We start from the raw sequence: 25,991 nt of genomic DNA on the forward strand, positions 1-25,991 counted from the left end.
GGAAACCTAGGCCCAACCAAAATAGTCTGGCAATAAAATGACACAATTAGGATAGGATTGGCAAGGTAGAAGCAAAATCTTTATATGTAGATGAAGTGATCATCTACAGAGAAAATACTAAGAAATCTCTAGGAGCCCCTAGAACTTGTATTTGAATTTAGCAGGATTAGAAAACATGAGGTGCAAATACCAATTTTTAAAGAATGTCTAGTACCAAGTTCTGGTCCAGCAGCCTCAGGTCCTGAAATCCATCCAGGCCACTCTCATCTGAGCAAATGACCTTCCCCAGAGCAGGAGCCCAGAGGGCCACTACCCTGTCCTGGTCATTGCAGTAGCCGCAGTGGACCTTGGAATTGAGCTCTTGCTCATAGGACACCTGTTACTGGGCTGCTGTTACCCTTCCTGCCCTTTCTCTGCATTGTTGTCTTCCTCCTCAGCTGCAAGCTGCCTGTGAATAGGCTCTGGCTCTGGTCCCCAGTGTGAGGAGGCTTGGGGGGATGCGCTGAGACCTGAGGAGGAAGGTGGGCAGGGGCAACCTGGCAAAGGCCCATAGCTGACACATCTGGAGCCCAGTGGTCTGCCTGGTAGTCCCAGGCAAGCAGTGGGGGTGGCCGGGGTCTCGTGGCCCAGGCCAGGCTGTGCAGTGGACTTTGTCCTAGGCATGGACTCAGACTTTCCCATGGGAAGAAGCCCAGGGGTGCCTGGTGCTGCCAGCCTCCCTGGCCTGGCACCTCACCCTTACCTATGTGGAGCCACCCCAGGCTGGTCCTGCCCTGACAGGGAGGAGGCCATCACCCACCTGCCTCAGGTACCTGGACTTCACAACCCTGCCACTGGCCTTGCTGGGCATAGCCAGTGTCTTTGGTCAGGTGTCTGATTCACTCTCAGGCTTTCAGGTGCCTCTCCTGGGGAGGCCGTGCCAGGAGGTAGACATGCTAGGAGGGTCCACAGTTACAATAGTAGTTACAGAAAAGTAAAGGAAGGCTCAGAGAGGTGAATTCTCTTGCCCAAGGTCACACAGCAAGTAAACGGCAGAGCCAGGATTTGAATCTTGCTCTACATACCTTTGAACTTTGAGGATCAAGGTTTGTAGAAAACAGGATAGAAGGCAGGGAGAGAGAGGGTGGGGTCCTCTAACTGGTAGCGGTGTCCCAAAGCCGTGTGCAGTGCTTCTTGTATTTGGCTTCATTTAATCAGCAAGGCAGCCCCATGAAAGGGGCTGTGAGGAGCAGTCAGGGCTGACGGGGGCTCCCCCTTCCTGGCACTGCATGTGCCCTTTACCTACGGTCCTGAGTTGTATTCTCTCAGTGCCCTATGAGGTAGTGCTGCCACCAGCTGCACCTTACAGAGGGAAACAGACCCAGGAGGAGGCCAGCTCACCTGCCCGGCGCTCCTCTTCATGGAAGAAATTGAGTCTCCCACATAGCTGAAGGCCAGGTCCCAGGCCCTGGATCATTCCTTCCAGCACCCGGGTGGGGACCCCTCAGTGGTGCATTTCACAGATGAGGGAGCTTGGCTCGGGGTCTCTGCTCTAGCAGGCCGACCTGCCGGCCCATCCAGGCTGGCCTTCCAGGTTTCCACCCCACGGTGATCGGTGGGACTCTTCACACCTGTGACGGCCAGGTCCCACCAGAAACCTGAGGCTGAACACATGGCCTTAGGCAGGGCCATTTTGTCCCACTGATGGTCACAGCTAAGATTTCTGACAGCTCCTGCATGGGCTCCTGTGTCTCCCCCTCATGGCAGCCCTGATCAGACTGGGTCACAGAACCCAAAGCTCAGAGATGAGGCACACCCAGGGTTGCCCCACTAGCATGCTGGCCCCGGGTGGTGACTTCAGTGTCTGCAGAGCCTGCACCCCCTGCATGCTCCTGTGCACCAGGCAGGCCTCCCCACATCGTGAATGCTGACGCCTCTTTTTCTTCCCGCCCCAGGTGGTAAAGGTGAAGCCCCATGACAAAGATGCCAAAATGAAATACCAGGAGTGCAACAAGATCGTGAAGCAGAAGGCCTTCGAGCGTGCCATTGCGGGTGACGAGCACAAACGCTCTGTCGTGGACTCGCTCGACATTGAGAGCATGAGTGAGTCAGCCCGGGTGCCCCACTTCCGCCCAGAGTGCTGCACACACAGGATGGGGTCAGCAGACGCCAGGAAGGAACAGTCTTGCTGGTTTCATCCACGGCTGTTAACTGATTCACTTCTCTGTCTTTTCTCCCCTCCATCCTCCAGCCTTAGAATTAAGGACGGCCCAGAGTCTTTCTTTGATCATAGTCCAGCAAGTGCCTCCCCTAAATCCATTTCTATTCAGATAGGGAAAGGTGGCCTGGGTGCAGGGCTCGTGACCATTTTCACTACCAAGTAATATCATGGTAGTCACTGTTGACTTTGCCAGGTGAGCTTAAAGCCCAGCCCACCTGCATCAGGCCCTCAGGAACTCCAACAGCAGGTTTAAACACTAAGCATACTTGTCACCTCAGTCATCCTGGCATCCGGCATTTGCAGTTGCTGCCCTGGCCCGTGGTCACACCAGCATGCACTCGGAGGACAGGAGTATCTAGTGGGGATGCCCTCTGGTCCTTCCTGGCTTTCCTCCCTTTATCTGCCTTCATTTTAGACAGCTGGCCTTCCGACTTCCAGTTACACCTCTGTGATGAGCTGCAACCCTGAGGAGGGTGTCTCTGCCAGTTGTTGCACGTGGTGGGTCATATGCTGTGCTCCTTGGTGTGGCGAGGAGGCGGCTGGCCATCCACATCTGTGCTGTCTTCCATCCTGGTTTTTCTAGAACACTCTTGGGTATTTGCAATGCTACCAGGCAAGCAAAGCCAGTTCATGGGCCAGCTGGTCCTGTCTGGTCCCATTTGTGGTCCCCCCAGGGCTGCCAGCTCCATTCAAGGCCTTTGCCTGGGGAGTCTGTGGCTATTGCAATCTCTGTCCCTGGTGCTGGCAGGCAGAACAGGTTATGGCATTCTGTCCCTGAGGGGCAGGAGGAGCACGTCCAGACTCGCCCATCTGTGTATTGCTGTCCCTGCAGCTCCCTGTGCCACTCATTCGAGGACCCAGGTGGCCAGCTGAAGTGAACACGGGGATATCTGCTTCTGTCCTTCAGCACCTAGGAAGTTTTGATGGCATCAGCACTCCTACCTTAGCGCACCCCTAAAGCTTCCAAGGGCTGTGTTCCACACAGACACCCCTCTAACAGGCCAGGCTGCAGTTGCCCTCCTGCCGGACCGTGTGGCCTGGCTATTGACACTGCCCGTGAGTCAGTAAAAACCCAAACACAGTTGGGCCTGGTGGCACATGCTTGTAATCCCAGTAAGGAGGCTGAGGCAGGAGGATCAGCAGGAGTTCAAGGCCAGCCTGGACTACATAGTGAGTTCAAAGTCAGCCTCAACTGCATAGTGAGACCCTGAGTCAAAAAACAACAACGAAAACCCCCAAACACAGGACCTCTGTGCAGTTCAGCGACCCCCCCCCCCGCATCTGGTTTATGTTTTTGGATTAGACCAGCATCCTTCTAAGCATGGGTCTGTTCCCCACGGAAGTGCCATCGACACAGCAAGCAGCCTTTGGGCCTGCTGAGAGCTGTTATAAGGCCCTGTCCGAGTGTCACTAGAACCCAGCAGGCCCATGTAGACCAGTGCCCTTCCACAGTGAACTGCTGCTGGGTTCTGCATCCCCATGAGTGCCTCACCCAAGACACCATGGTTTTCTCAGGTTTTAAGATCATTTTGTGTCCTTCACTCATAGGGACAGCTTCAGCCAGCACCCTGTAGCAAGATAGCAAGTGTCCCCGAGTGGAAATTCTCTAGCCCACAGCCCCTCGAGTGCCAGATGAGGCTCCGCCTGGGACTGTCGCACAGAAATGCGCCCCTGTCAGCATCCACTCCTCCTCCACACTGTGGGCTTGGGCATGTGAGCGGTTCCCATGTTCCACATCCAGTTAATACTGTGGGAAGGGTGGATGTCCAGGCCTTCTGTTTGCTGCTAGGTAGGGGAGACCTTTCCCAATGAGATACTATGTCCATACAGTTGGGTGAAAGAGGCGCAGTCACTTTACATGAAACCTCTTAAAATATACCGACTGTGGAGCTGGGCTGTAGCTCAGCGGTAGAGCACTTGCCTAGTGCACAAGATCCTAGGTTTAAAAAAAGTGTAAGTACAGGGCCGGGGGTTTAGCTCAGTGGTTCCGGTGCCTGCCTTGCAAGCGCAAAGTCCTGAGTTCGATCCCCAGTACCAAAAAAAAAAAAAAAGTGTAAGTACAGTGGACCCTTGACTTATGAACTCAATTCATTCTCAAGGGCTGGTTGTAACTCAAGTTGGTCACCTGAAAGCTCAGGCTCCTCCCTACACAGCCTTCAAAGTCTCTCTCCTGTACACAGGCAGGTCTCAGTGTCCTTAGAGAGACACTGGCCCAGGATTTCTCCACCCCACACAGGAAAAGATGTTATAATGTTCCTTCCAGAACTCTTTAAAGGTTAAATCTGTTTCTGAGACCACTTGGAACCACAAACAGCTAGCATTCAGGATGTAACTCAAGACTAGTCATAAGTTAAAAGTAAAATACCTGTTGTAACCCAAGTTGTTTATGTGTCAAGCCGGTCGTAACTCGAGGGTCCACTGTACACATGTATGAAAAATACCATCTCACCTGTAAACTTTTACTTTTTGCTTTCCTAACTAGCCTTCATTAGGGCCTAATCAAAAGTTTTTGGCTTTGTAGTAGGAGGTGGGCAGTTTGCTAGGCAGATATACTGTCTAATCCCACAAATTTTTGCAGGGGTGGAGGGGCTTTTCCTTCCTGCTATGAAAGTTCCGGTCTGGTGAGATGAACTGACAGCAGACAGATGAACAGAAAAAAGCCATTTTAGTCCCATGCACATAGGAACTTCACAGAATTTGAGAGTCCAAGAGGCCCAAATGGGTGATTATTTTTTAACAGTGTAAAGGAAAGGAGGGTTTGGGGGAGATGAGACAAGTTATGGAAAGGACAGGAGGGACTTCGTGGTGGGCAAGGTTGTGTTATGATGCAAAGTCTTGGGATAAAATTTGTGTCAGCAGAGCCTCTGGAAGAGTAGGAGACGGCCTGCAAGTGCTAAGGACTTCCGGGCCCTCTGGGGATTAGCATTTCTCAGCTGGTGGATGCAATTCCTATGCGTTGAGTCAATTCAGTGTGCTCACCTACCAAAGCACCATACCCTGGGGTATCATTTTGTGAGCCCTGACAACATTCCTTTACCTGATGTCAGCTGCAACATACGGGCTCTCACAGTCCTCCTGTCCACCCTTGCATGCTTCTGTTCTCTCAGTCTAATTGTAGCCCACTCTGACCATTTCACACAGCTGTGCACATGAGGCTTTGAGTCCCCTATCGGGGTTTGGACAAAAGGACCCTCGTCCATTTTTCAGTCCTCATCTGATCAGTCTGCCTGTTGCCCCAGGCAGCTGCAGACCTCTCCAGACTGGGGGAAGCACAGCAAACTTGCCTGATTCCCTGGTGTCAGAAACCCCTTCAGCCAACCCATCCTTGGCCTTTAACCCCATCAGTTTCCACCTTATTCACCTGTTTCTTAGTAACCAAGAAGATTCTCAATGCTTCCTTCTTCCTTTTACTTTCATCCCTATAAAAGTTTTATTCACTTACTCTTAATAACCCTTTAAAAATTTCCACTTTCCTAGGAGTTTGGTTCATCTGCCAGATGGCTCGTAGAACTCAGGGAAAACGTTTGCCAGTTTATCATGAAGGAAGACGTTACAAAGGATGCCGGGGAGGGGATGCCCAGGGTCAGGCACGCAGGAAGGGGTGCTGCGGTTCTGGGGCTGCTGCCTGTCCCGCTGTGGGAGCTCAATGAGCCCTCTCTGGGTTTCTGTGGAGGCTACAGCACTTGGATAGCATGGAGCACATGGGCAGCCATGTGTCAGCAGACCCAAGTCCATCTAAAGACCCAAGTCCCTAAAAGCCAATGCTGGAGACAAATTGGGAAGGAAATTGGTTATATTTGAGGGCCTGCACCCTGAGATGGTGGAGGAACTATCATCCTCCAAGAAAGTACCAGCTAAGAAACTCAGCTGTGCAGGGTGCTCATACATGGACAGAGGAGGGCCAGAGGGCAGTGAGCAGAGCCGCATGCTGGGCAGGGTCTTCCTCATCTCAGGCATGCATCTTCTTTTTGTCTGGCCACAGGACTAGTTCTCTAATATTCTAGACAAACTACTTTTGTGCAGGTTACACTGCAGAGCAGTTTGCATGCTTTTCATCCTTTGTGTTTGTTGATATACTGCGTGCTGAACTAAAGAAGGAAAAAGGAAGTATGTTGTATAGTTGCTACTTTGTTTTGTTTTGTTTCAATTTTTTTGGTACCAGGGATTGAACTCAGGACCTTGCACTTTCAAGGCAGGCGGAACCACTGAGCTAAATCCCTGGCCCTAGCTACCTTGTTTTTTTTGAGACATTATCTCATTATGTTGCCCAGGCTGGCCTTGAACTTGCAGTCCTCCTGACTCAGCCTCCCAAGTAGCTGGTGTACACCACGAAGCCCAGCTACATATTCTTTTTTTTTTTGGTGCCAGGGATCAAACTCGGGACCTTGCTTGCAAGGCAGCCCCCGGAACCACTGAGCTAACTCCCCAGCCCAGCCAGCCACCCATGCTGATGTTATGTGATATTCCAGATGTTGTGAAACTGTAAATCTGAGGGAAGATTATTGAGCAGCTGGCATCTTAGTCATTTAGGTCGTGCTTTTAGAATTGAAAATGATGGGGCCAGGGATTTAGCTCAGTGGTTTCACTGCCTGCCTTGCAAGTGCAAGGACCCGAGTTCAATCCCTGGTACCAAAAAAAATAAATAAATAAAATAAAAATAAACATGGAGGTAGAATTGAAAATGTTGGTGGGGGGCACCTCTGAAAAAGGCAACTCCCAAAGGAGCAGCCTCTGTTAGAACTGGCCATCAGCACACTCAGGTAGGCGATTTAGGGTTTTAGGGTTAGCATGCAACTAATCCTGAAATCCAGAAAGGTCAGAAGTGCACATTCCAGTATCCCAGGCCCCCTTGCTCACTCTGTCCCTCTTCACCTTTGTGTCTAAGGCCAGGTCTGCCCCATGGCTAGAAACCAGGTCCCCCTTCCTACCCCATGATGGCTGAGGCCACTGACTCGTTCTCTTGTTCACCCAACAGCCATCGAGGATGAGTACAGCGGGCCCAAGCTCGAGGACGGCAAAGTGACAATCACCTTCATGAAGGAGCTCATGCAGTGGTACAAGGAACAGAAGAAACTGCACCGGAAATGCGCCTACCAGGTAACGCACACACTGGCACCCTGGGGCCTCCTGACAAGGTGCCAGCGCTGAGCAGTGAGAGAAGGCTGCACAGCTGCCACCACTTGCCAAGGGCTGCAGTCATTTCCAGAGTGACAGGCGATGCCATTCATCAGGTGCAGGGACACGGGCCAGGTGTGAGATACCTGGAGAGAGGACTTGGGAAGGGGCTTTCTTTGGGGTGGGTAGGGGAAGTGGCTGGCACAAGTTAGGAGGGCAAGAGAGGAAATGCATGGTCAGCACAGGCCTCGGGTAGCCAGAGTTGCCTTGAGAGTGGAGTAGCTCATCACTGTAACAGGGTCGCTGGGCCTGGTGTCTCCTCCCCTGAGGCAAGTTGGCTTCCCCAGAACGCGTCTGGTTGGGGTGGAGTTGTGTGCAAAAGGTCGGAGACACTTTGGTTTTGAGGCTACTTCTTAGGCCTTCCATTTTCCTTTAGCTCTGTCAAAGGACTAAATAAATTAGAGCAATGAGTTTCAAGATCTTAATTGGCTTTATTTTTCCTCTAGAGCCTACATTTAATTCCATAAAATAGATCCGGTGAAGCCGGGCACAGTGGCACACAAAAACCCAGTGAGCTGCACCAAGTGAAGGAGATTGGTTTTGTAGATGAGAAAGGCTGCAGAAAGCAGAAATGAACAAAAAGCAGATCTGGTCATTACTTTCCTTTAAGACAGAACAATAGAAAGAGAACAATTGGTTAATATGAAATTACTTTAGGTTACTTTTTGGAAGGATTAAAAGTTGTGAGGGTTAAAGCCAAAGGAAATCTCATTATCACGCCTGTTGAAAATACTGTGTTTGGGAAATTTGGCTGTTCACTCTCCTGGCTTCTCAAAAGGTCAGATAAATATCATGGTTTGGCCAGGTGTAGTGGCGCATGCCTGTAATCCAGGACTCAGGAGGCTGAGGCAGGAGGATCGCCTGGAGTTCAAGGCCAGCCTGGGCTATATAGCAAGACCCTGTCTCAACCTTCCCTGCCCTCACCAAAACATGGCTTGGGCTTGGTGACACTTTGTTTTAGCAAGAGTGACTTCATTTTGATTTTAGGCCTGGTCTGTGGGGCCACGTGTGGAAGTTTAAAACAGTGGCCCAGTATCATTTTTATTTCACAGTTCAGAGGGTTCGGCATGCCGTCGTGCCATGTTTTGGGGCTGTAGTTTCTGAGCCCTACACATGCCAGACATTCTGTGTGAAAGATCGTAGAGACTGAGGTAAATAAAATTTCTCCTCCAAGTGACGCACCTCTCCCGTGTTGGGCTTGAGAGCGAGGGCCTTGCCGGCCTCATCTGTGGCTCGGGGCGGCTTTGGCTGGAGATTGTTCAGCCCCTGTTGGTGCTTCGGGGAGGAATCAGGACTTTCCCTTTAGCAGACCGAGTGATCTCAGCCCCAGCAAAATTCCAGGGGCGCCCTGTGTCTCAGTCACCAGCCTCTGGAACTTCGGGGGCCGCCACTCTTAGCCCCGCCTGCCAGATTTTTAGGTTGCTGAGTTCTCTGTCTTCAGTCTTGCCCCCACTGTCACACTTCGGAGGTCTCCTGCCCCCAGCTTTGTCACGACCGCTGTGAAGGTCATGGGAGGCAGTGCCGAGAGCAGAGGTCAGAGCCAGCTGTGGCTGTGCCTCCCTGGGCGTCTCATCTGTCGCCACAGCCCACGCTTGGCCACAGCAGTCACCGGCTTCCCTCACACCCAGCCTGGGCAACGCCGCCCCCCGCCGCCAGTGTGAGAGCAGCGTGGCCCGTTCCCCTGCGGAAGGGCTGGCTCCGCGCCATCTGCAAGTCCATTCCTTTCGGTTTCTTTGCATCCTAGCTCTCCGATTTTTGATTGACTTGTACAATTTAATATTGTTGGTGATTTGACTTGTTCTCATCCTTAGCAATAATCTTGTATAATTTTCTGCATTCTCACCAGAAGTAGACACCTCTGACTTGTTTTGTTTTTTTGTTTTGTTTTTTTGTTTTGTTACCGGGGATTGAACTCGGGTCCTTGCGCTTGCACAGCAGGCAGCGAAACCACTGAGCTAAATCCCCGGCCCTATGTTTGGTTTTTTTAAAACACTCTTCTCCCCAGCCTTTTATTTTGAAAGCTGTCCAGCCTACAGAGAGGTTGAAAGAACAGTGCTGTTAACATCTGTACACACTTCACCCCATATTAAGTATCTTCTTACACACGTTTGCGTGTGTACTTTTTTCTCTCCTTTTTATTCTGGAGCTATTTGAAAATAAGCTGCAAACATCATAACCTGTACCTCCTAAAAACAAGGCATTCCGGTCAGCTGTGCCCCCTGCTGATGTGACAGTATTGACTGGTGCATGCGGCCCACAAGGTGTGTGCATAAAATAGGGAAGCACTGGCAAGGTTGTCTTCACTCTGTGAAAGTAGTACGAGCTCCATTTTCAGATGTTTTCGTTTTCCCCAGAACATCTGTTCAAGCAGAGAAAGTCTCACCCCTTTTGGAAGGGACTTTTACAGCAGTGACTTTTGGATGAAGTCTTTGATGTTACCTCAGCCTCACGTTTCTTTATGCTGAGGACTTTACAAGAAACCAAAATTCAATGTTTTCTCATGAATTGATCCCCATGTTTGCCCACTGAGAACAGCGCTTGGGCCACCTTGGGCCGGGCAGCACCCACTGCCCTGGGCCTCCCGCCCCTACCTCCCCATCCCCTCAGCCCCGAAGCATCTCCTGGGCATCCCGGCTCGCTCTCTCACAGCCCACCCGGCCTTCCAGATCCTGGTGCAGGTCAAGGAGGTCCTGTCCAAGCTGAGCACACTCGTGGAGACCACGCTCAAAGAGGTGTGTGTTGTGGGGCGGCTGTGGGGCGGGTGGCTCCCTGGCTGGGGGTGGGGGTGCGTGGAGCTCAGGAGCTCAGGAGCTCACGAGCCCACCCGGCACAGTCTGCCCCACTCCGTCCCTGACTCCCCGCTGTGTTTCTTTCCTCCCACATGTCCCTCTCTCCCCCTGGCCTCTTCATCTCTGCCCTGCCTGCTTTGTTGCTGTGTCCCCTGCCTGTCTCTTGCATGGATCTCCTCGGTCTGCCCTGACCTCTGCCCCCTCCCCACTTCTCTCTCTGGGCCCCTCCCTCTCCGGTGGCCTCTTTTCTTCCAGACAGAGAAGATTACAGTGTGCGGGGACACCCACGGCCAGTTCTATGACCTCCTCAACATATTTGAGCTCAACGGTTTACCCTCAGAGACCAACCCCTACGTATCCTTCTTAGCACAGCCAGGCTGGCCCCCACCCCACCCGGACCTGTGGAGGGAGGGAGAGGCGCCCCCTCCAGGGCCCGGGATCCTGTGTCTCTGGGCCACAGCTCTTTTTGTCTCCCCCCAGAGCGCACAGACACCTGCACTGCCCACATTATCTGGGGTGCTTCACCTCCTAGAGCCCCTGTTTCCTCGCTGGCAACCTGGGGGCTGAGAATAGATCAGCCGGTTCACGTGCAGGGCTCAGAACAGGCCCTGGCCCACACTTGCGACATGGATCAGACATTATGCTGTTTGCTTGATAAACAACCTCTGCAGAGCCAGCTGCCTGTGCGCTGCGCTGGAGCCTGTCCCATCTTGCCTCTGGCTTTGGGCCTACTTTGAAGGGACAGTCCCAGCAGCTACCTGCCTGGGTCCCCAAGCCTGGGCTTCCCCAAGACACAGGTGAGGTTGGGCTTCGGCGCCATCCTCCCTGGGGACAGATTACAGGCACTGAGCCCCCTTGGTCCTCCTTAGGAAGGACTGGCTGGAGCCTCAGTGGTGGGGGAGACCCAGGAAGGAACAGCCCCTCTGGCCGTCTTCGGCCACCCCCACTTGCCACGTTCTCCTTAGCCGGGCAGATATTTAATGGCGACTTCGTGGACCGAGGCTCCTTTTCCGTTGAAGTGATCCTCACCCTTTTCGGCTTTAAGCTCCTGTACCCAGATCACTTTCACCTACTTCGAGGTGAGCTTGGAGGCAGCAGGGGCTGGGGCATTGTGGGCAGAGCACTTGCCTTTCGAGCTGAGCCTCCATTTCTTTATCTGGAAATCAAGGGAAATCATTGTTGCTGTTCACCTGGTGAATTCACAGCAGTCACGCCCAGGGCCGCCTCTTAGGGCTGCCCGGTGATGCCACACGTTCACATCCTAGTGTGTGTGTATGTGGCTTTTCCCGCAGATGGCAAGCAATGGTTGTAAGGGCAGGGGAGTCTATTCCATTACCCCCCAAAAGAAATACATACATCACGTTTCTAAAAACAAAAGCCCTCAAAACAGTGAGGCAAAGTTGGAGTGATGAGGTCACCAGCTGGCTCAACTGTAGCCCAGGCCGTTGGTGCCCCCTCCCCATGCCTCCGTCTGGCCCACAGGGTGAGGGCCAGTCAAGGATGTCAGCCTGTGGACTGCAGGGAACGGAGACTGCCTGAGGGCTTCCAGGCCGCACAGGCACTGCCAGGGAGTGCCATGTTCCAGGGGGAGACAGAGTGGGTAGCTGGGGCATGTGGGGCTCCCCTTACTCGGGCTGTCCTGGACAGACCTGCCAAGAGTGTGCAGCTGAAGCAAAGACGGGAACAGGGAGTGGGAGCTGACAGGCAGGGACTTGCACAAACCAAGGTCCTGGGGCAGTGGGGCGGCTCTGGCAGGTCCCTCCCTCAGCTATGTCTGTGGGGCTTCAGCAGCGGGAATCCTGGGGGAGGGCTGCATGGATCCTGCGGGCCTCTGAGCACACTGCGGTTGTTGGGCCCTAAGCAGAGCTGGGTCTGGGCTGCCTGCGGTGTCAGCAGATCCCCCAGCCTCAGCATGGGCACAGACTGAGGACCAGGTGCCAGTAGGTGATGCGAGGGGCTGCTAGACCCAGTGGGAGCCGGCTTAGGCCTTCCAGGTAGAGCCCCGAGTGTGTGCCGGAGAGTAGGCTCGGGAGTGGGGAAAGCGGGGCCGAAGGGGCCTGCAGGTTTCCAGCTGAGGTACCTGAGGGCCTTGGCTGCAGTTGGTGGGCCCCGTTTGGCCTGGGGATGTCTCGGGGGTAGGTCCCCAGGGGCTGTGAAGTTCAGATTCATGGGTGGACAGGTAAGGGACAGCAAGGCTTGCCAGGACAGCAGCCCCCAGAGATGGGGTCTGCCACCAAAGTGGAGGCAGGAGCCAGGAAAGGGCAGTGAGGGACCCTGCGGGCCGCACAGAGCTCAGGCCAGGGTGAGACCTAGGCTCCTGGCAGTGGGGCCTGCCTCACCTCCCCAGCTGGGTGAGAGGGAGGTGAGCAGATGATGGACAGTGCAGCATGGGACCTGGCTGTGGCAGATGACTGCTGCGTGTGCTGATCCTCTCCAGCCCGACCTGGAAGCCCCACCAGGGGGGTCTGCAGTCCACGGGGCAGGCCCTGGCCCTGGTGGCACGTACAGAGGCCCTTCTCGGCCTCCATGTGCTCCCTCACAGCTGTCCACACTGCTCTGAGGGGCCTGTGCCCTTGGACCACACTCCTGGGTCCCCAGGTCTGTTCCTGAGGGTGGCCAGCAGAGGGTGCTGAGGAACCTCTCCCACCTCTGTCACCCAGGCAACCATGAGACTGACAACATGAACCAGATCTATGGCTTTGAGGGTGAGGTGAAGGCCAAGTACACAGCCCAGATGTATGAGCTCTTCAGCGAGGTGTTTGAGTGGCTCCCGCTGGCCCAGTGCATCAATGGCAAAGTGCTGGTGAGGATGCAGCAGGGTCCCCACCCCACGATCCGGCAGTTGGGCAATCAGCAGACGTGCTGCTGAGGGGAGGGGAGGGGAGGGGTGGCTCCTCCCGCATCCCAGCAGCTCCCTGCTTCCCCCAGATCATGCACGGAGGCCTGTTCAGTGAAGACGGTGTCACCCTGGATGACATCCGGAAGATCGAGCGGAATCGGCAGCCCCCAGACTCGGGTGAGTGGGCTTGGTCTGGTGAGTGCCCCTTCCTCCAGGGCCTCTGTCTCCAGTGGGGAAGAGTGCCTTGGGCCCAGACCCGAGCTGTACCCGAGCCCTGCCACCAATGGGCTTTGTGCCCTTGGCAAGGATCCCCAAGGCCAAGAGTTGCCTGCAGTGTGGGTCAGTACTGAGGCCTAACTGCTGGGCCAGGGGTGACCTGCGAGCCCAGCCCTGGGAGGTGGGCAGGTCCCTGACACACCTTCCCTCCCCACAGGCCCCATGTGTGACCTGCTGTGGTCGGATCCGCAGCCCCAGGTGAGTGGTAGTACCTGGGGCTGGGGTCGGGGCGGCAGGCGGGGTGGGGCCGGAGCCGCCCTGGACCTCCCACCTGCCTGTCACCCCCAGAACGGGCGCTCGGTCAGCAAGCGGGGCGTGAGCTGTCAGTTTGGGCCGGATATCACCGCGGCCTTCCTGGAGGAGAACCACCTGGACTACATCATCCGCAGCCACGAGGTCAAGGCCGAGGGCTATGAGGTTGCCCATGGCGGCCGCTGCGTCACTGTCTTTTCTGCCCCCAACTACTGGTGCGTCTCCACCTTCCCTGCCCAGGCCTCTTCCTGTGCCACAGGTTTTGTCTCATTTGATTTTTACTTTGTGTGATGGGAAGAAAGGTTCACAGGAGTAGATGAACCACATCGTGATCACCATGTCACGGTCACCGCTCCACACTGGAGCCCCAGGCAGCCCCAGGCCTTCCATCTTCTTTCCTTGACACCCCACAACCTTTCTGGCAGGGAACGTTTTTCCTTCCTTTACCTTTTACCTGTGAGTTCCCTGCCTTTCCTCCCCCGCGCCCCGTTTCTCTGTGCAAGACTGGCATAGGCCAGGCTGACTTCCCTCAGTGCCCTGTGACAGTGCTTCATCCCCTGTGTCTTCTGGTGCTCGGGGGTGGCAGGGTCTGACCTCCGGTGTGTTGTCATGGCCTGGGCTGTGCCCTCTTCTGCCGCCCCACCCTGCTCCCCCTTCTCCTTCACCCCTTCTTTTCCTCTGCCTGTGCGGGTTCCTCTTGCCCGTCCCCACCTCCAGGGCTCTCCACATCTGTCTCACACGTGTTGGTGATGTCCTGTCTCCCTCTCTCCCTTCTGCCTGCCCCCCTTCTCCCAGTGGCCAGCCCTGACCACACTCACTGTGCTTCTGTCCCCACAGCGACCAGATGGGGAACAAGGCCTCTTACATCCACCTCCGGGGCTCCGACCTGCGGCCCCAGTTCCACCAGTTCACAGCAGTGGTGAGTTGCCCCGGGGTCCCTTGCCCCTCGGGCTGGGCCTGGGAAGCGGGTCTCACCCCAGGTGCGGTGCTCACTGTGTGTCCCCTCCGCCTCTGCCGTAGCCTCATCCCAACGTGAAGCCCATGGCCTACGCCAACACGCTGCTGCAGCTAGGAATGATGTGAGCCGGCGGGCGCTGCACGCCAGGGCCCCTCAGCTCCCACCAGCCCGGGTGGGCAGAGCAGGCCCCACCCCAGGGCAACGTTGGACCCCATTTTACTTTGTAAAGTTTGTATTTATTCCCCTTTAGGTTTGCAGAGGGGGTGGGGCAGAGCGGGGCTGGCCTGAGCGTCTGCTCCCTGGACCGTGCAGGAGGTGGCGCTGGGGCAGGGCGGGGCCAGGGCATTCCGGAGGAAGGCCGCCTCGGGGGCGGGGCCTCGATGCTTCCCCGCCCCCTCGTTTGCATGGCTCCTCCCCCGCTAAAAGCAATAGGGCCCCGCCGCAGACAGACCCGAGGAAGAGGGTCTTCAGGGAGGCCTCGCCTGCACTCCCTCCTGGGAGCCCCAGGGTGGGGCTAGGCTGGGGGCCATCCCCTCCCCAGCTGTTTTATGTCTGTAATTAAATATGTTAAAATAAAGTCATTATTGTAAGTCACCTTGTCTCCCGTGGAGCCAGCCAGCGGGCGCTGGGGTTGAGGCAGCCATCTCCTGTGGAGCCTCAGGGCTGGGAGCCTCAGTCCCCCTGCCCTGTAGTAGCTGTAGGCATCCACACAGCAAAAGGGCGCACTAACTCCGTGTCAGTCAGGTTGGTTTGAAGCCTCAGCTCCAGCTGGTTGTGAGCACCCCTCAGTCTGCTGTGCCCATCCATCTAATTTAAAAACTAGGACTATGTGAGGTCCACAAAACAGACACACTGGCATATTTTTACATTTCAGGAAAACTATTCACAATGACTGTTAACAGCTCAGCTATTGCAAAAAGAGGAACTACAGCAAAGCTGACCTCCACGAGCTGCACCAAGCTTTTTCACAGCTATGAAAATTAACCTCAAATTCACAAACCTAGCAAGTTTGTGCTGAGTGACTTTAATGTCTTATTACAAAGCCTCGCAGGCCCAGTGGGCAGGAGCAGTTATTTTTTTAACCACCTCTCAAAAAATACTTGAGCCAGAAAGAAAGTCTTAATTCCGAATAAGAAACCACAAAGTCAGTTAGCTGGCACTTAATGACACAGCCACCTGCAGGTCAGATCACTGTTCATTACTCCTGCCTTGTCTTTATACTTGAGAACAATCGAGGTTAGTTTTGTCTCAGTCCAGGATTCCCCAGCCCACAGGAAGAGCGCCGAGAAGACGGCCAGGTTTCAGGTTCCCTGTGGCCACAGTCGTGGTGGAGAGCAGCACTTCCGCCCGGCTGAGCATGGCTTCTGGCCAGGCCTGTGCCCTCCTGATTCACACTGGAAGTCTCAGCCCCTTGGGATGTATTTGGAGATGGAGCCTGTAAAGAAATATTAAGGTAAAGTGGAGTCGCGCAGGTAGCCCTGGTCCAGTGTGAGTAGTGTCATAAGAGATCACAGGGACAGCGGTGTGAAGGCCCGGGGAGCACATAGCCAGCCACGAGGGAACCAAGAGCAGGATGGGGTGCAGCTCCGAGGGCCAGTGTGTGCCAACCACACCGTGTAGCCCCTGGTCAGCCTAGCACCGGCAAAGCAGCACAAGCTGAGGACGGAGATCTCCAAGGAAACCAGCCCTGCCAGCGCCCGACCTTGGACTTCTGGCCACCAGAAGTGAGGAAACAAAACTCCCACTGTGTAAGCCGCCTCATGGCTGGTGCTTTGTTGTGACAGCCCTCAGGGTGTAGAATAGCTGCTCGTGTGCTGGGAAGGGTGTGTCGCCTTGTGTACCTGTGAGTGCGTGTGCCCCTCAGACAGGACACACAGCATGGTTAGGACCTCCCCTTCCCCTCTCAGAGGGCCAGGTCAGGCCTGCCCTGCTCGCCCTTCTTGCCACTGCGAATCTCTGCTGAGAATGAGCTTTTGCTGCCCATTCCAAATGTGACTTCTTTCCTCCCAGCACTGCCCTGCGCTCCTGTGTTGTTTTCAGTAAGAACATTTACAGAAAACACAAGTCCCCTAGGACAGGGCTTCAAGCTCTATATCATTTTGTTCTGCTTTGTACTTTTTAAAATTGAAAACCACAGTAGGTGTCACCTGTAATCCCAGCACTAGGGAGGCTGAAGCAGGTGGATCACAACCCTGAAGCCAGCCTGGACAACTTACAGCCTGTCTCAAAAAACAAAACAAAACTTCCCACCTTACCTACATACGTTCTTATAGTTGAAAGAGTATATATGGGACAAAATGCATACAACATTTTCTAAGATGACTTAGGTCGATACAGTGGTTTCACTATAGTTGAGGGATACATGATTGTACTAGACACTCCCAACTCACACACTGCACCTTTTGGTATATGTGCTGCCAAATCGAGCACCCCACTCACACTGTAATAGTCACCCCACTGTCCATAGAGTTGGAACTCTGGTGCTAGAGATTGAACCCAGGGCCTTCCCACTGAGCTACATCCCCAGCCCTATGTATTGTATTATTATTATTTTTCTTTTTTTCTGGTACAGGGGATCGAACTCGGGACCTCAAGCTTGGGAGGCAGGCACGGTGTCACTGAGCTAAATCCCCAGCCCTGTGTATTGTTTTATTTGGAGACAGGGACTCACTAAATTGCCCGGGCTGATCTCAAACTTGCACTCCTCCTGTGTCAGCCTCTCAGAATGCTGGCATCACAGGTGTGCACCACCAGCCTGTGGGCAAGGTGCGCCTCTGGCCACTCCACCCATCTGCAGCTGCTAAACAGGCCCAGGTCACTCAGGCCAGGAGAGGGGCCGATACTTCCTGGAGTGTGACCAGGACCCAGACCAGCTGTCCCACTGGGCAGTGCTCCAGGACCATGAGTTAGACCTGTAGTCCCAGCGTGAGGGAGGCTGAGGCAGGGGGATCGAGAGTTTCAGGCCAGCCTGGGTTACTGAGTGGAGCGACGCCCTGGCTCAAAAACACAAAACAACCCCAGCAATGGCGCTTCCTGTACGCGCTGGTATGTGATGGGAATAATGTGCCCAGACTGATGCAGCGTTGGATTGGAGGCTAGGGTTTAATACTAATTATAAGAACGATAATATTTCGATAGCGCTTACTACGTTCCAGGCACTTTTGAAAGCGCTCAGATTGCTCTTGCGGAAATTGAGGAGGTTTCACTGTGCACATTTTAGGCTCAGAGGAGCTATCTGCCAAAATGCTATCTATCACAAATGCTGGAATCTGAGCCAGTCTGACTTGACTCCAACCCCGGGACTCCGGGCTCTGACTGAATGACCCCAGCTTGCTGCCCCCAAAAGCCCAAAGCAGAAGGAAGCAGGTTTGGGGGAACACAGGACCCAGCGCGAGGGGTCATGGCCGGTAGGGGTCAGGGTTGAAGCTTTCGGGGAGCACAGGTCCCCGCTTTGCTTGCTAGCAGAGCGCGATTCTCGGGATAAACGGAGGCACCGAGAGGCAGTAACGGGCCTGAGGTCTGAGGCAGATAACCGGGGGTGGGGGTGGGGTCCCCTGGCCGGTCTGGGACAGGAGAGCGGGCTCTGTCCCCTCCACATCTGCGTCACTTCCTTCTTCTCTGAGAAGTGAGTGGCGGCTGAGCTGGTCCAGGTGACGGCAGATTCGGAGGCCTCGGTTTTAGGGTGACGCTCTGATCACCGTGTTTGAAACCACAGGCCCAAAGGCTGAATTTGGGGGCTGGCCCTTCAGGCACTATTTAACCCTCTTTGCACCCAAAAACAATGAGCATCCTTGCTGCCACCTCCGGGTTACCAAAGTGACCCCTCCACCTTGACCTGATGCTCCGGAGAGTTGGATGCCAGGGCGCTTCTCCGCGGCCGCCAGAGGGCGCAGCGTGCGCATCGTGGGCTCCCTGTAGCCTCCTGGTGCTTCCCACTCGGAGACAGAATTTTCCTGCTAGTTTGAACCCGGGCCAGGCTTAGCCTGTGTGACTTATAAACCCTCTCCAAACTCTCTAATGGCTTCGTGTGTCACTAGAGTCAAAGCCAAAGACCTTATAATGACGGACTTTGTTCTGTTCAGGAAAGTAGCCACTACCCACATGGGACAATGTCAAATTCAGTGTAATAAAAACTAAGCATCTATGTCTCTGAGCCGTCTGGACCAGCTCTGGTCCACACACTTTGCCTCCACCTTATCTGTCCGTCTCATTTTCCACCACCCTCTCCGAGTCCCAAGTGGCTTCACCCCCCACCCCATCTCCGGAACACCAAGCATATTCCTGCCTTAGGGCCTTTGCACTGCGGTTGACCTTCCCCAGGATACTTACATGGCTTCTTCCTTCCTGCAGCCCTTCTTCAAACATCACATTGCTGAGGAGGGCTCCCTGACCCCCCCCCCCCCATTAGAATTGTAATCCATTCCAGCCAGGTGTGCTGGTGTGCACCTGTGATCTCAGCTACGCAGGAGGCTGAGCTAGGAGGATCGCAAATTCAAGCCCAGCCTGGACAATTTAGCGATTTATTCAGATCCTATCTCAAAAAAAAAAAAAAAAAATGCAGTCTGGGAGCCATGACCTTAGGAATTTGTTAGCGAATAAACACTGGCCCCTCCCGTGCCAGGCTCAATGCCGCTCCAAAATAGGCCACCTGCCTCTAGGGGTCGCTGTTTCGGTGGAATGGAGTTTAGAACGTGACACAGCCTTAAGAGGAGAGGAAAGGGCTGGGGCTGGGCGCGACCTGCGGCCTGGCAGGGCTTTGAAGGCCGCGGTGAGTCGTTGGAAGGCGCAGAGAGTTTTGAGCAGGGGAGCAGAGAGCAAGAGTGCAGCAGGGCGGCTGGGCAGGGCCGCGGGGAAGCCGAGCCCAGCTGGACCAGGCGGAGCGGGGCCCCCAAGCTCGCTGGAGTCTGTGTTCTGCTCAGATCTGGGGCTGAATAGAGTGGGATGTAGATGTTCGCCACCAAACCTGGCCCATTTTACCCCGCACACAGGATGCAATCACTGAGCAAGGACCTGGCTGAGGAGAAAGCGTTTATTCTTGAGGCAGCCCTGTGAGATGAGAGCCGCCTCCCCGGGGATAAGCCTTGGGGACATCTCTGGGGAAGGCGCCTGTGGTCCGCGCACCTGTACTTTACCTTCCAGGCTCGCTACGGGCCCTGTTCAGAAAAAGGTAGCACTAAACCCAGCGCAGTGGGGATCACTTGTCACCGCAGCACTCTGGGAGGCTGAGGCAGGAGGATTGAAAACCTGAGACCAGCCTGGGCAATTAACGAGACCCCGTCTCAAAAACAAAAATCAAAAAGGGCTGGGGATGTAGCTCAATGCAAAAGCTCAAGGTTTAATCCTCAGTATGGGGAGGGGGCAACATTAGCGTGATCTTATGTTTGGCCTCAACGAAGTCACATTTCTTTCGGGGGGGGGCTTTTGAGACAGTGTTTTGCTATGTAGTCCAGGCTGGCCTCGAACTCGCAGTGATTCTCCTGCCTCAGCCTTCCTGAGTGCTGGAATTACAGGCGTGCAACACCACGCCCAGCCAAAGAAGTCACATTTCACACTTGCCTGGGCCCAAGTGAGGGCTCCGTGGTCTCCCCACTTGGGATAGACCTGTTCGGTCCTAGGTGTCATCTACTGGTGTCAGGCTAGGGGAAATGAATAACACATTGCTCAACTGCGTGACCTCTAGATTTTTTTTTTTTTTTTTTTTTTTGAGACAGGGTCTGTGTTGTGTTGCCCAGGTTGGCCTCAAACTCCTAACTGCAAGTTGCTCTCCTGCCTCAGCCGCCAGCCTCACCGGGACTAGGCTCCCCACCCATCCCATCATACCACCCCCTGCTAAAATAGGGGTTTTTTAACCCAACTAAAAGCAAGTAAAGCTGGAGGGTTTATTTAAGGTTTCCCTCGGTTTCATGTCTGCGGGGAAGAGAGTGCCTTTGGGGGGAACAGGGTGAAAGAAGGGTCTTCACTTTCATTTCCCAGGTAAAGAAACTAAGGCTCAGAGGGACAGGAAGGGAACGTGGACTCGCCTCCTCAGTCGGGAAAAGGGGCCTCCGGGACCCCCAGGGGTGTGGCCTCTTTCTAGACCTGACCCAGGGAAGAGCAGAGGGGCAGTGGACCCTCTCCTGCCTCGAGCCCAAAAGAGAACTCGAGGGCCTGCAAAGGCCTGCGCGAGTTGTGATGCCCACCAGGAGGCGCTCTGACCCCGCTGCTTCAAACCGCGCTGCTCGCCGGGCGGGGGCCGGGCCACTGCTCTGCGCCCTGAACCCCCAGCTCCACTGGGCCTCGGACCGCCAGGCGCCTTCGGGGGCTGGGCCTTACAGGTACCTCTTGGAACCCCTTTGTATTCACACCAGTACTGGACACCCTGCTACCCAGGGGCTCTCCCCCGCTCCGGGGCCTCCCTGGCTGCTCAGGCTGGACATCTGGGGCCAGGAGGGCAGAGACGTCTGTGTCCCCCGCCGGGGGAGGGACAGTGAGGCTCAGGGGACACAGATCTGCCCATGTCTCAGGGCTGCTCAGAAAGGCTGTAAAAAATAGACCCTAGGGAGGAGTGACGATTTTCGGTGACTGCACGTGCGTGTGCCCGCGTCCCGTGCCCAGGCACGATTGCTGGCATTTGTGAGTGCAGTGAGGGCGAGGATGTGCCGGGTAGGGGCTTCCTTGTATGTGCAGACCAATGGGTCTGAGGCTAAGCGTGAGCGCTGCATACCCCTTTAGCTGCTCTGTGGTCCTTCGTATCCTGAATCGATTCAGTGTTTGCCTTTCATGGTCATTTGGACTTTGGGGAAGAGCCGGAAGTCGACCCATGGATGGCGCTGCGCTGCGGTATTCACTCTATTGTTGAACTCAAAAGAGGACTTCCAGGACTGCTTCAGGAAGCAGCTCGGATGATGACATAAGTGTGTCTGAAGTGAGGGGTAGACTTTTTTTTCCGGTACTGGGAATCAAACTCAGGACCTTACACAGGTGTGGCGCCACTGAGTTTAAAACCCCAGCCTGAGGGGGGAGACTTTTCAGGGGGATTCATGGTAGCATCTTTTGCTCTGACAAGTTTTTAAAATGTAAACCTGGGCCGGGGATTTAGCTCAGTGGTTCCCCCCCGCCTGCCTTGAAAGCGCAAGAACCAGAGTTGGATCCCCAGTAACAAAAAAAAGTGTAAGCCCACACTGTTTTGATCAGCCAGTGGATCTGTGGGTGAGCGTAGCTCTGCCGTCTGTGCCCATGTTGGATGTGCTGTGGTCATGTCTGCGTGTGTCACATGCACACTGGCATGGCAGCAAGGGAGGTGTGGCTGGGTGTGGCTGAGGCCTGTGCAGGGCACAGCCCTGTGTCAAACTTCTCTTTCCTCTGTTGTGTGGTGCATACCTCTTTCTCTCCGGAGCACCCGCTGTCACCCCAAGACCCCTTGAGCTCCAGACCTTGCAGGGAGATCGTGTAGAAACCCACTCAGGCTCCATGGTGTCACCATCGCTCTGCTTGTCCCTTTTACCGTCCAGCTCCCCAGGTCCCTGCGGTCATGAGCTCACTGTCCTCTGCGGCTGCAGCAGCACGGCGCAGTTCCACCAGCCCCACCAACCCGACTGCTCCCCACACAGCCCCATGCGTCATCAGGAGCAACCGCTTCCTTCGAGCAGAGCACTTGCCTGGCATTCATGGGGCCCTGGGTTGGATCCCCCACCCTGCAAAAAAAAAAACCAGCCAGGGATTTGGCTCAGTGGTTCCACCTCCCGCCTCAAAAGTTCAAGGTCCCAAGTTCAATCCCAGGTACAAAAAAAAGGGGGGAGTGGGTATAATTCTTCAACTCCCCCACCTGTAAACAGGATTGCCATGAGCAGGGTGGACTTGAGCTGGTTTCGCTGTCTTTTTGCTGGGCGTCACAGGGCCATGAGCCAATAGAGATGTTCCCTCGGTTTCCTCCCCGGCCCCACAAGGCCTTGACCACTCCTCATTCCCGATTATAAGAACCATCATGGCACAGGACTCCAGACCCGCTTCCGGTCATAACAACTTTTCAGTTCATCCAGTGGCCAAGCCCCATAGTTTGTGGGGCTTGATCTAAACAGCTTTGAAGGTCCCACGGTCAGCTCAGGCAAAGCTACTTCTCAGTGCCAAGGACCCCAGAATCTGTGCTTTGAATGTGTTTCCCAGTTGACTTTTTGTAGCTCATTACCAATATCTGGTTGAAGTGTGAGAACCACAGGCCCTGTACTGCCAAACTCACAAAGGCCAGGGACACAGGGATGGAAAGCAAAGTGACAACAGAGAGAGGGTGCCCGTCATCCGGGATGGGAGAGCACCCAGCAAGGGCCATATCACCCCAGAGTGCTTGTGAATTGCCCAGTCTGAGGCCTAGAAATCAACTGGTAAATGTTTTTATTCGAATGTTGGCTTGAGTCCTCCTCTCAAGTTCAAGGAGGCATAGATGCTAAGTGTGCAGGCAAAGGGATGCAGGACAGAACCCTCCCTCCCGACCTGTACCCTCAGTTTCCAAGCTGAACACTGAGGGCTGCATCTGAGAAAGCTAAAAGCATGGGCAACAGAACCCCACCATCTCAGTTCCTTTCTTGACAGTCTTTGGGATGCTAAAAGGAGTCAGTACTGAAACAAGTATCAATGCACACGAGATATAATAAGTCAGAGAGAGGGTCCCCAGGGGAGACGGAGGTACTGCCTGCCCCGCCACCTGCCTCTGGAGGGAGGTGGGGACCCCAGGGCCGCAGCAGGGCCCCCCTCACAGCTGGTCTTCTTGCTCTCCCTGCCCCGCTTCTGCCCTGGCCTCTGCCCTCAGCACCCTGAGGCTCCTGCCCTCCCCTGCCCTGGGGACTCTCTTGGGCAGGGCTGGCGGCTGGGGAGTGTGCCAGAGGGCTCTCCTGCACTCTCGAAACCACAAAAAGCGTCCAGGGGTCTGGAACCTCACTGTTTTGACCTGTTTCTGGGGCCTGGCTCCTGGGGCTGTCCCTGTGCCGCCCTGGCCAGCTGAAGATCCAGCTTCCTGGATAGCCTGGGCTCCAGCCCCTTCCCTCTGCTCAGCGATGGCCTCTGCCCCCTGATCATCTGCAGCTCCTGCTCCCTGGGAAACTGAGGCCTCTGCCCCCTGATTATCTGCAGCCTCGGCACCCTGCTCAGCTGGGACCTCTGCCCCCTGAGCCGAGGACGCGGTCTCATCTTTCCTGCGACGCCTGAAGGAGGCCCAGGTGATCTTGGGTCTCCATCGCCTGGGGGAGCGCTCGGGCACAACCCTCGCTCCTGCGCTGGCCGGATCAGCCCCCCCGCTGGTGGACGCCCCATCTCTCTCCGCAGCCACGGGGGCCTGGTGAGCCTCGACCTCCGCAGGGCCAGGTCTCAGGGCCCAACTCCCCTTCAACCTCTGCTTCAGCTTCGCCCAGGGCACCTGGCTGGCATACTCTTGCTGCCTGTCCGCTTCGGACAGCTGGAGCCCCAGGTTGTCCTCAAACACGGGCACGGGTAGGTGGACGCCGCGGCCAGTAGGCGGCGCACTGGGCTGCTTCTCCTGGTGCTGGAGGAAGGCCTGGACCAGTTCCTCGTCGTCCTCCCTGTCCAGGTCGCTCCCCAGGAACTTGCTGCCCAAGTAACTGACGGGCATTCTGCGCGCCTTCCGGGCCCGCCCCGAGCCTCGGTTGCCCTCGACTCTGGAGGCCTCGAAATCGCTGAACTCGCTGTCGCTAGCGTTGCTGCTGTCGTAGGTGCCGACGACCAGGCAAGGTGTTGGGGTGACCGCCTGCTGGACTCTCCTCCTGGCTTGGGGCTCCTTGGGCTTTTTGGGGGGCTGGGGCGGGTGCGGGGTGCTCTTCTCGATGATGCGCGCCACGTCCTCCAGGGTGCGGCCCTCTTCCTCCAGAAACTGGATCAGCCGCTCCCGAAATTCCGCTTCCTTGGTGGCGGGCTTGGAGAGGACCCTCCACACGCCCCCGGCCAGCCTGACCTCGCGGGGGATGAGCAGGTAGTCCACGTCCTCCCCGATCTGCAGCATCCCCACCGTGGAGTCTTCCTCCTTTCGGAACACCTTGCCGATCTTCTTGAAGGTCCCCACGGGCTTCAAGGCTTCCACGAGGACGTCCAGATCGACATCTTTGCAGACATCGGGGACGCTCCAGAGGATCAGGCAGTCGGGGGACGGGAGGAAGCCCCAGGGGAAGCAGCCCCCCACATGGCTTCTCTCCAGAGTCTTCAAGATCTCCAGGGTGAAATCTGGGGTTGGGGGCAAGGAGCCCAAACAAATTGCCTAGAGCCCCTAGTGCCGGGGGAAGGGGGAAAGAGGTCCCAGCCGAGCGGCCGGAGTCGCGCCTCCCAGCCAGGGGTGGGGGCCAGTCCCGCCCAAGCTCGCGGCCTGCAGCAAGTCCAGTCCTGGCCGGGCCTTGTTGCCCAGGATTGGTGGCAATCCCTTCCCAACGTGCTTACGTGAGCCAGGAGGAGGTCAGGGCCCACTCCGAGGTGCCAACGTGGTATCCCGGCTCCAAGACGGGCGCCCGGGCTGCGGGAGCTTTTCCTGCTCCCGTCCCGCGCCAGGAACTCGGCGGGGGACTTAGGAGAGGACCTCGTAGACAAAGACAGCTCGGTGTGGCTGTTCAGCAGGCCGAGGCGCCCGGAGGCCTCAGTGCAGTCCGCGGGAGGGTCGGGGCCGCCCCGGCCCCTTGTCACAGCGACCTTGAAGAGCCCTGAGCCCTGGGGCGCCGGGCAGGAAGTTCCGCGCCCCTCCGGAGCGAGGCCCACCTCCCCTTCTAAATTTACAGCCGAGACTGACAGGGCCGCCGGCCGCTCCCAGCGGGGCCGCCTCACTCCCCTCCTCCAGGCCTGAGGCCGCGCCCCCAGCCTCTCTGGGGCCCACGTCAGCACCTTCCCCAAAGGCTGTGTGCCCCAATCTGCCCTCTTTTCGTGTGCTGATGTAGGGGGCCTTGGGGAGCCATGACACCAACCAGTACCATTGTAAATTCACAGCACCGTGGGTACCAACACTTCCAACCCCGTACCCCATGGGGCTGGTCCCTAGCGCGACGGTTCCTACACAGTTCACGCTCAGTAAATACTGTAGAGTGAACGAACAAACCTAAGCTCACCAGGAAGAATATACTTATAGTGAAATACCATGCACCTGGGCCGGGGATTTAGCTCAGTGGTTCCGCTTCCTGCCTCACAAGCGCAAGGTCCGGAGCTTGATCCCCGGCACTGAAAAAAAAAGAAAAGAAAAAAAGAAATGCTACGCAAAGAAAAGAATAAGGTGCCTCAGGCTAGGCAAGATTTATGGAGCACTTTTTCATGGACCACCTTTATTCTATGTGCTTTCTTTCTTTAAATTAAATTAAATTAATTTTTTTTTTTTGGTACCCAAGATCAAACTCAGGACCTTGCACTTTCGAGGCAGGTGGTAGAATCACTGAGATAAATCCCCGGCCCTTCTTTCTTTTTTTTTTGTATCGGGGATCGAACTCAGAACCTTGCTCTTTGGAGGCAGGCAGTGGAGCCACTGAGCTATATGCTTTCTATGAAAAC

General features: G+C 55.5%; 2 protein-coding genes across 2 annotated transcripts in view; one reads left to right on the top strand and one right to left on the bottom strand.

The window, feature by feature from the left end:
* Ppp5c (protein phosphatase 5 catalytic subunit) overlaps positions 1–15,083 on the top strand; it is a 25,980-nt gene extending 10,897 nt beyond the window's left edge. The window contains exons 3-13 of the mRNA XM_004867110.4: positions 1,935–2,082; positions 7,176–7,297; positions 10,042–10,107; positions 10,420–10,518; positions 11,138–11,243; positions 12,825–12,967; positions 13,093–13,180; positions 13,437–13,477; positions 13,568–13,746; positions 14,369–14,450; positions 14,552–15,083. Of these exons, the coding sequence (XP_004867167.1) occupies positions 1,935–2,082; positions 7,176–7,297; positions 10,042–10,107; positions 10,420–10,518; positions 11,138–11,243; positions 12,825–12,967; positions 13,093–13,180; positions 13,437–13,477; positions 13,568–13,746; positions 14,369–14,450; positions 14,552–14,614 (1,137 nt within the window). The 3' untranslated portion in view covers positions 14,615–15,083. The remainder of the gene's footprint in view (positions 1–1,934; positions 2,083–7,175; positions 7,298–10,041; positions 10,108–10,419; positions 10,519–11,137; positions 11,244–12,824; positions 12,968–13,092; positions 13,181–13,436; positions 13,478–13,567; positions 13,747–14,368; positions 14,451–14,551) is intronic.
* A 7,756-nt stretch (positions 15,084–22,839) lies between these two features.
* Positions 22,840–25,664, bottom strand: Ccdc8 (coiled-coil domain containing 8 subunit of 3M complex). Its single transcript, XM_004867108.3, has one exon. The coding sequence runs from the start codon at positions 24,472–24,474 to the stop codon at positions 23,215–23,217; it is 1,260 nt and encodes a 419-aa protein (XP_004867165.1). The 5' UTR covers positions 24,475–25,664; the 3' UTR covers positions 22,840–23,214.
* Positions 25,665–25,991: the final 327 nt, after the last annotated feature.

This window comes from Heterocephalus glaber, unplaced genomic scaffold (genome assembly GCF_053883595.1).
Source record: "Heterocephalus glaber isolate CG9 unplaced genomic scaffold, H.glaber_assembly_v1.0 deba00001744, whole genome shotgun sequence".
NCBI lineage: Eukaryota > Metazoa > Chordata > Mammalia > Rodentia > Bathyergidae > Heterocephalus > Heterocephalus glaber.

What these genes read in the sequence shown, in the direction of transcription:
- Ccdc8 (XM_004867108.3), bottom strand. Translation starts at nt 24,474, where the DNA reads ATGCTGCAGATCGGGGAGGACGTGGACTACCTGCTCATCCCCCGCGAG.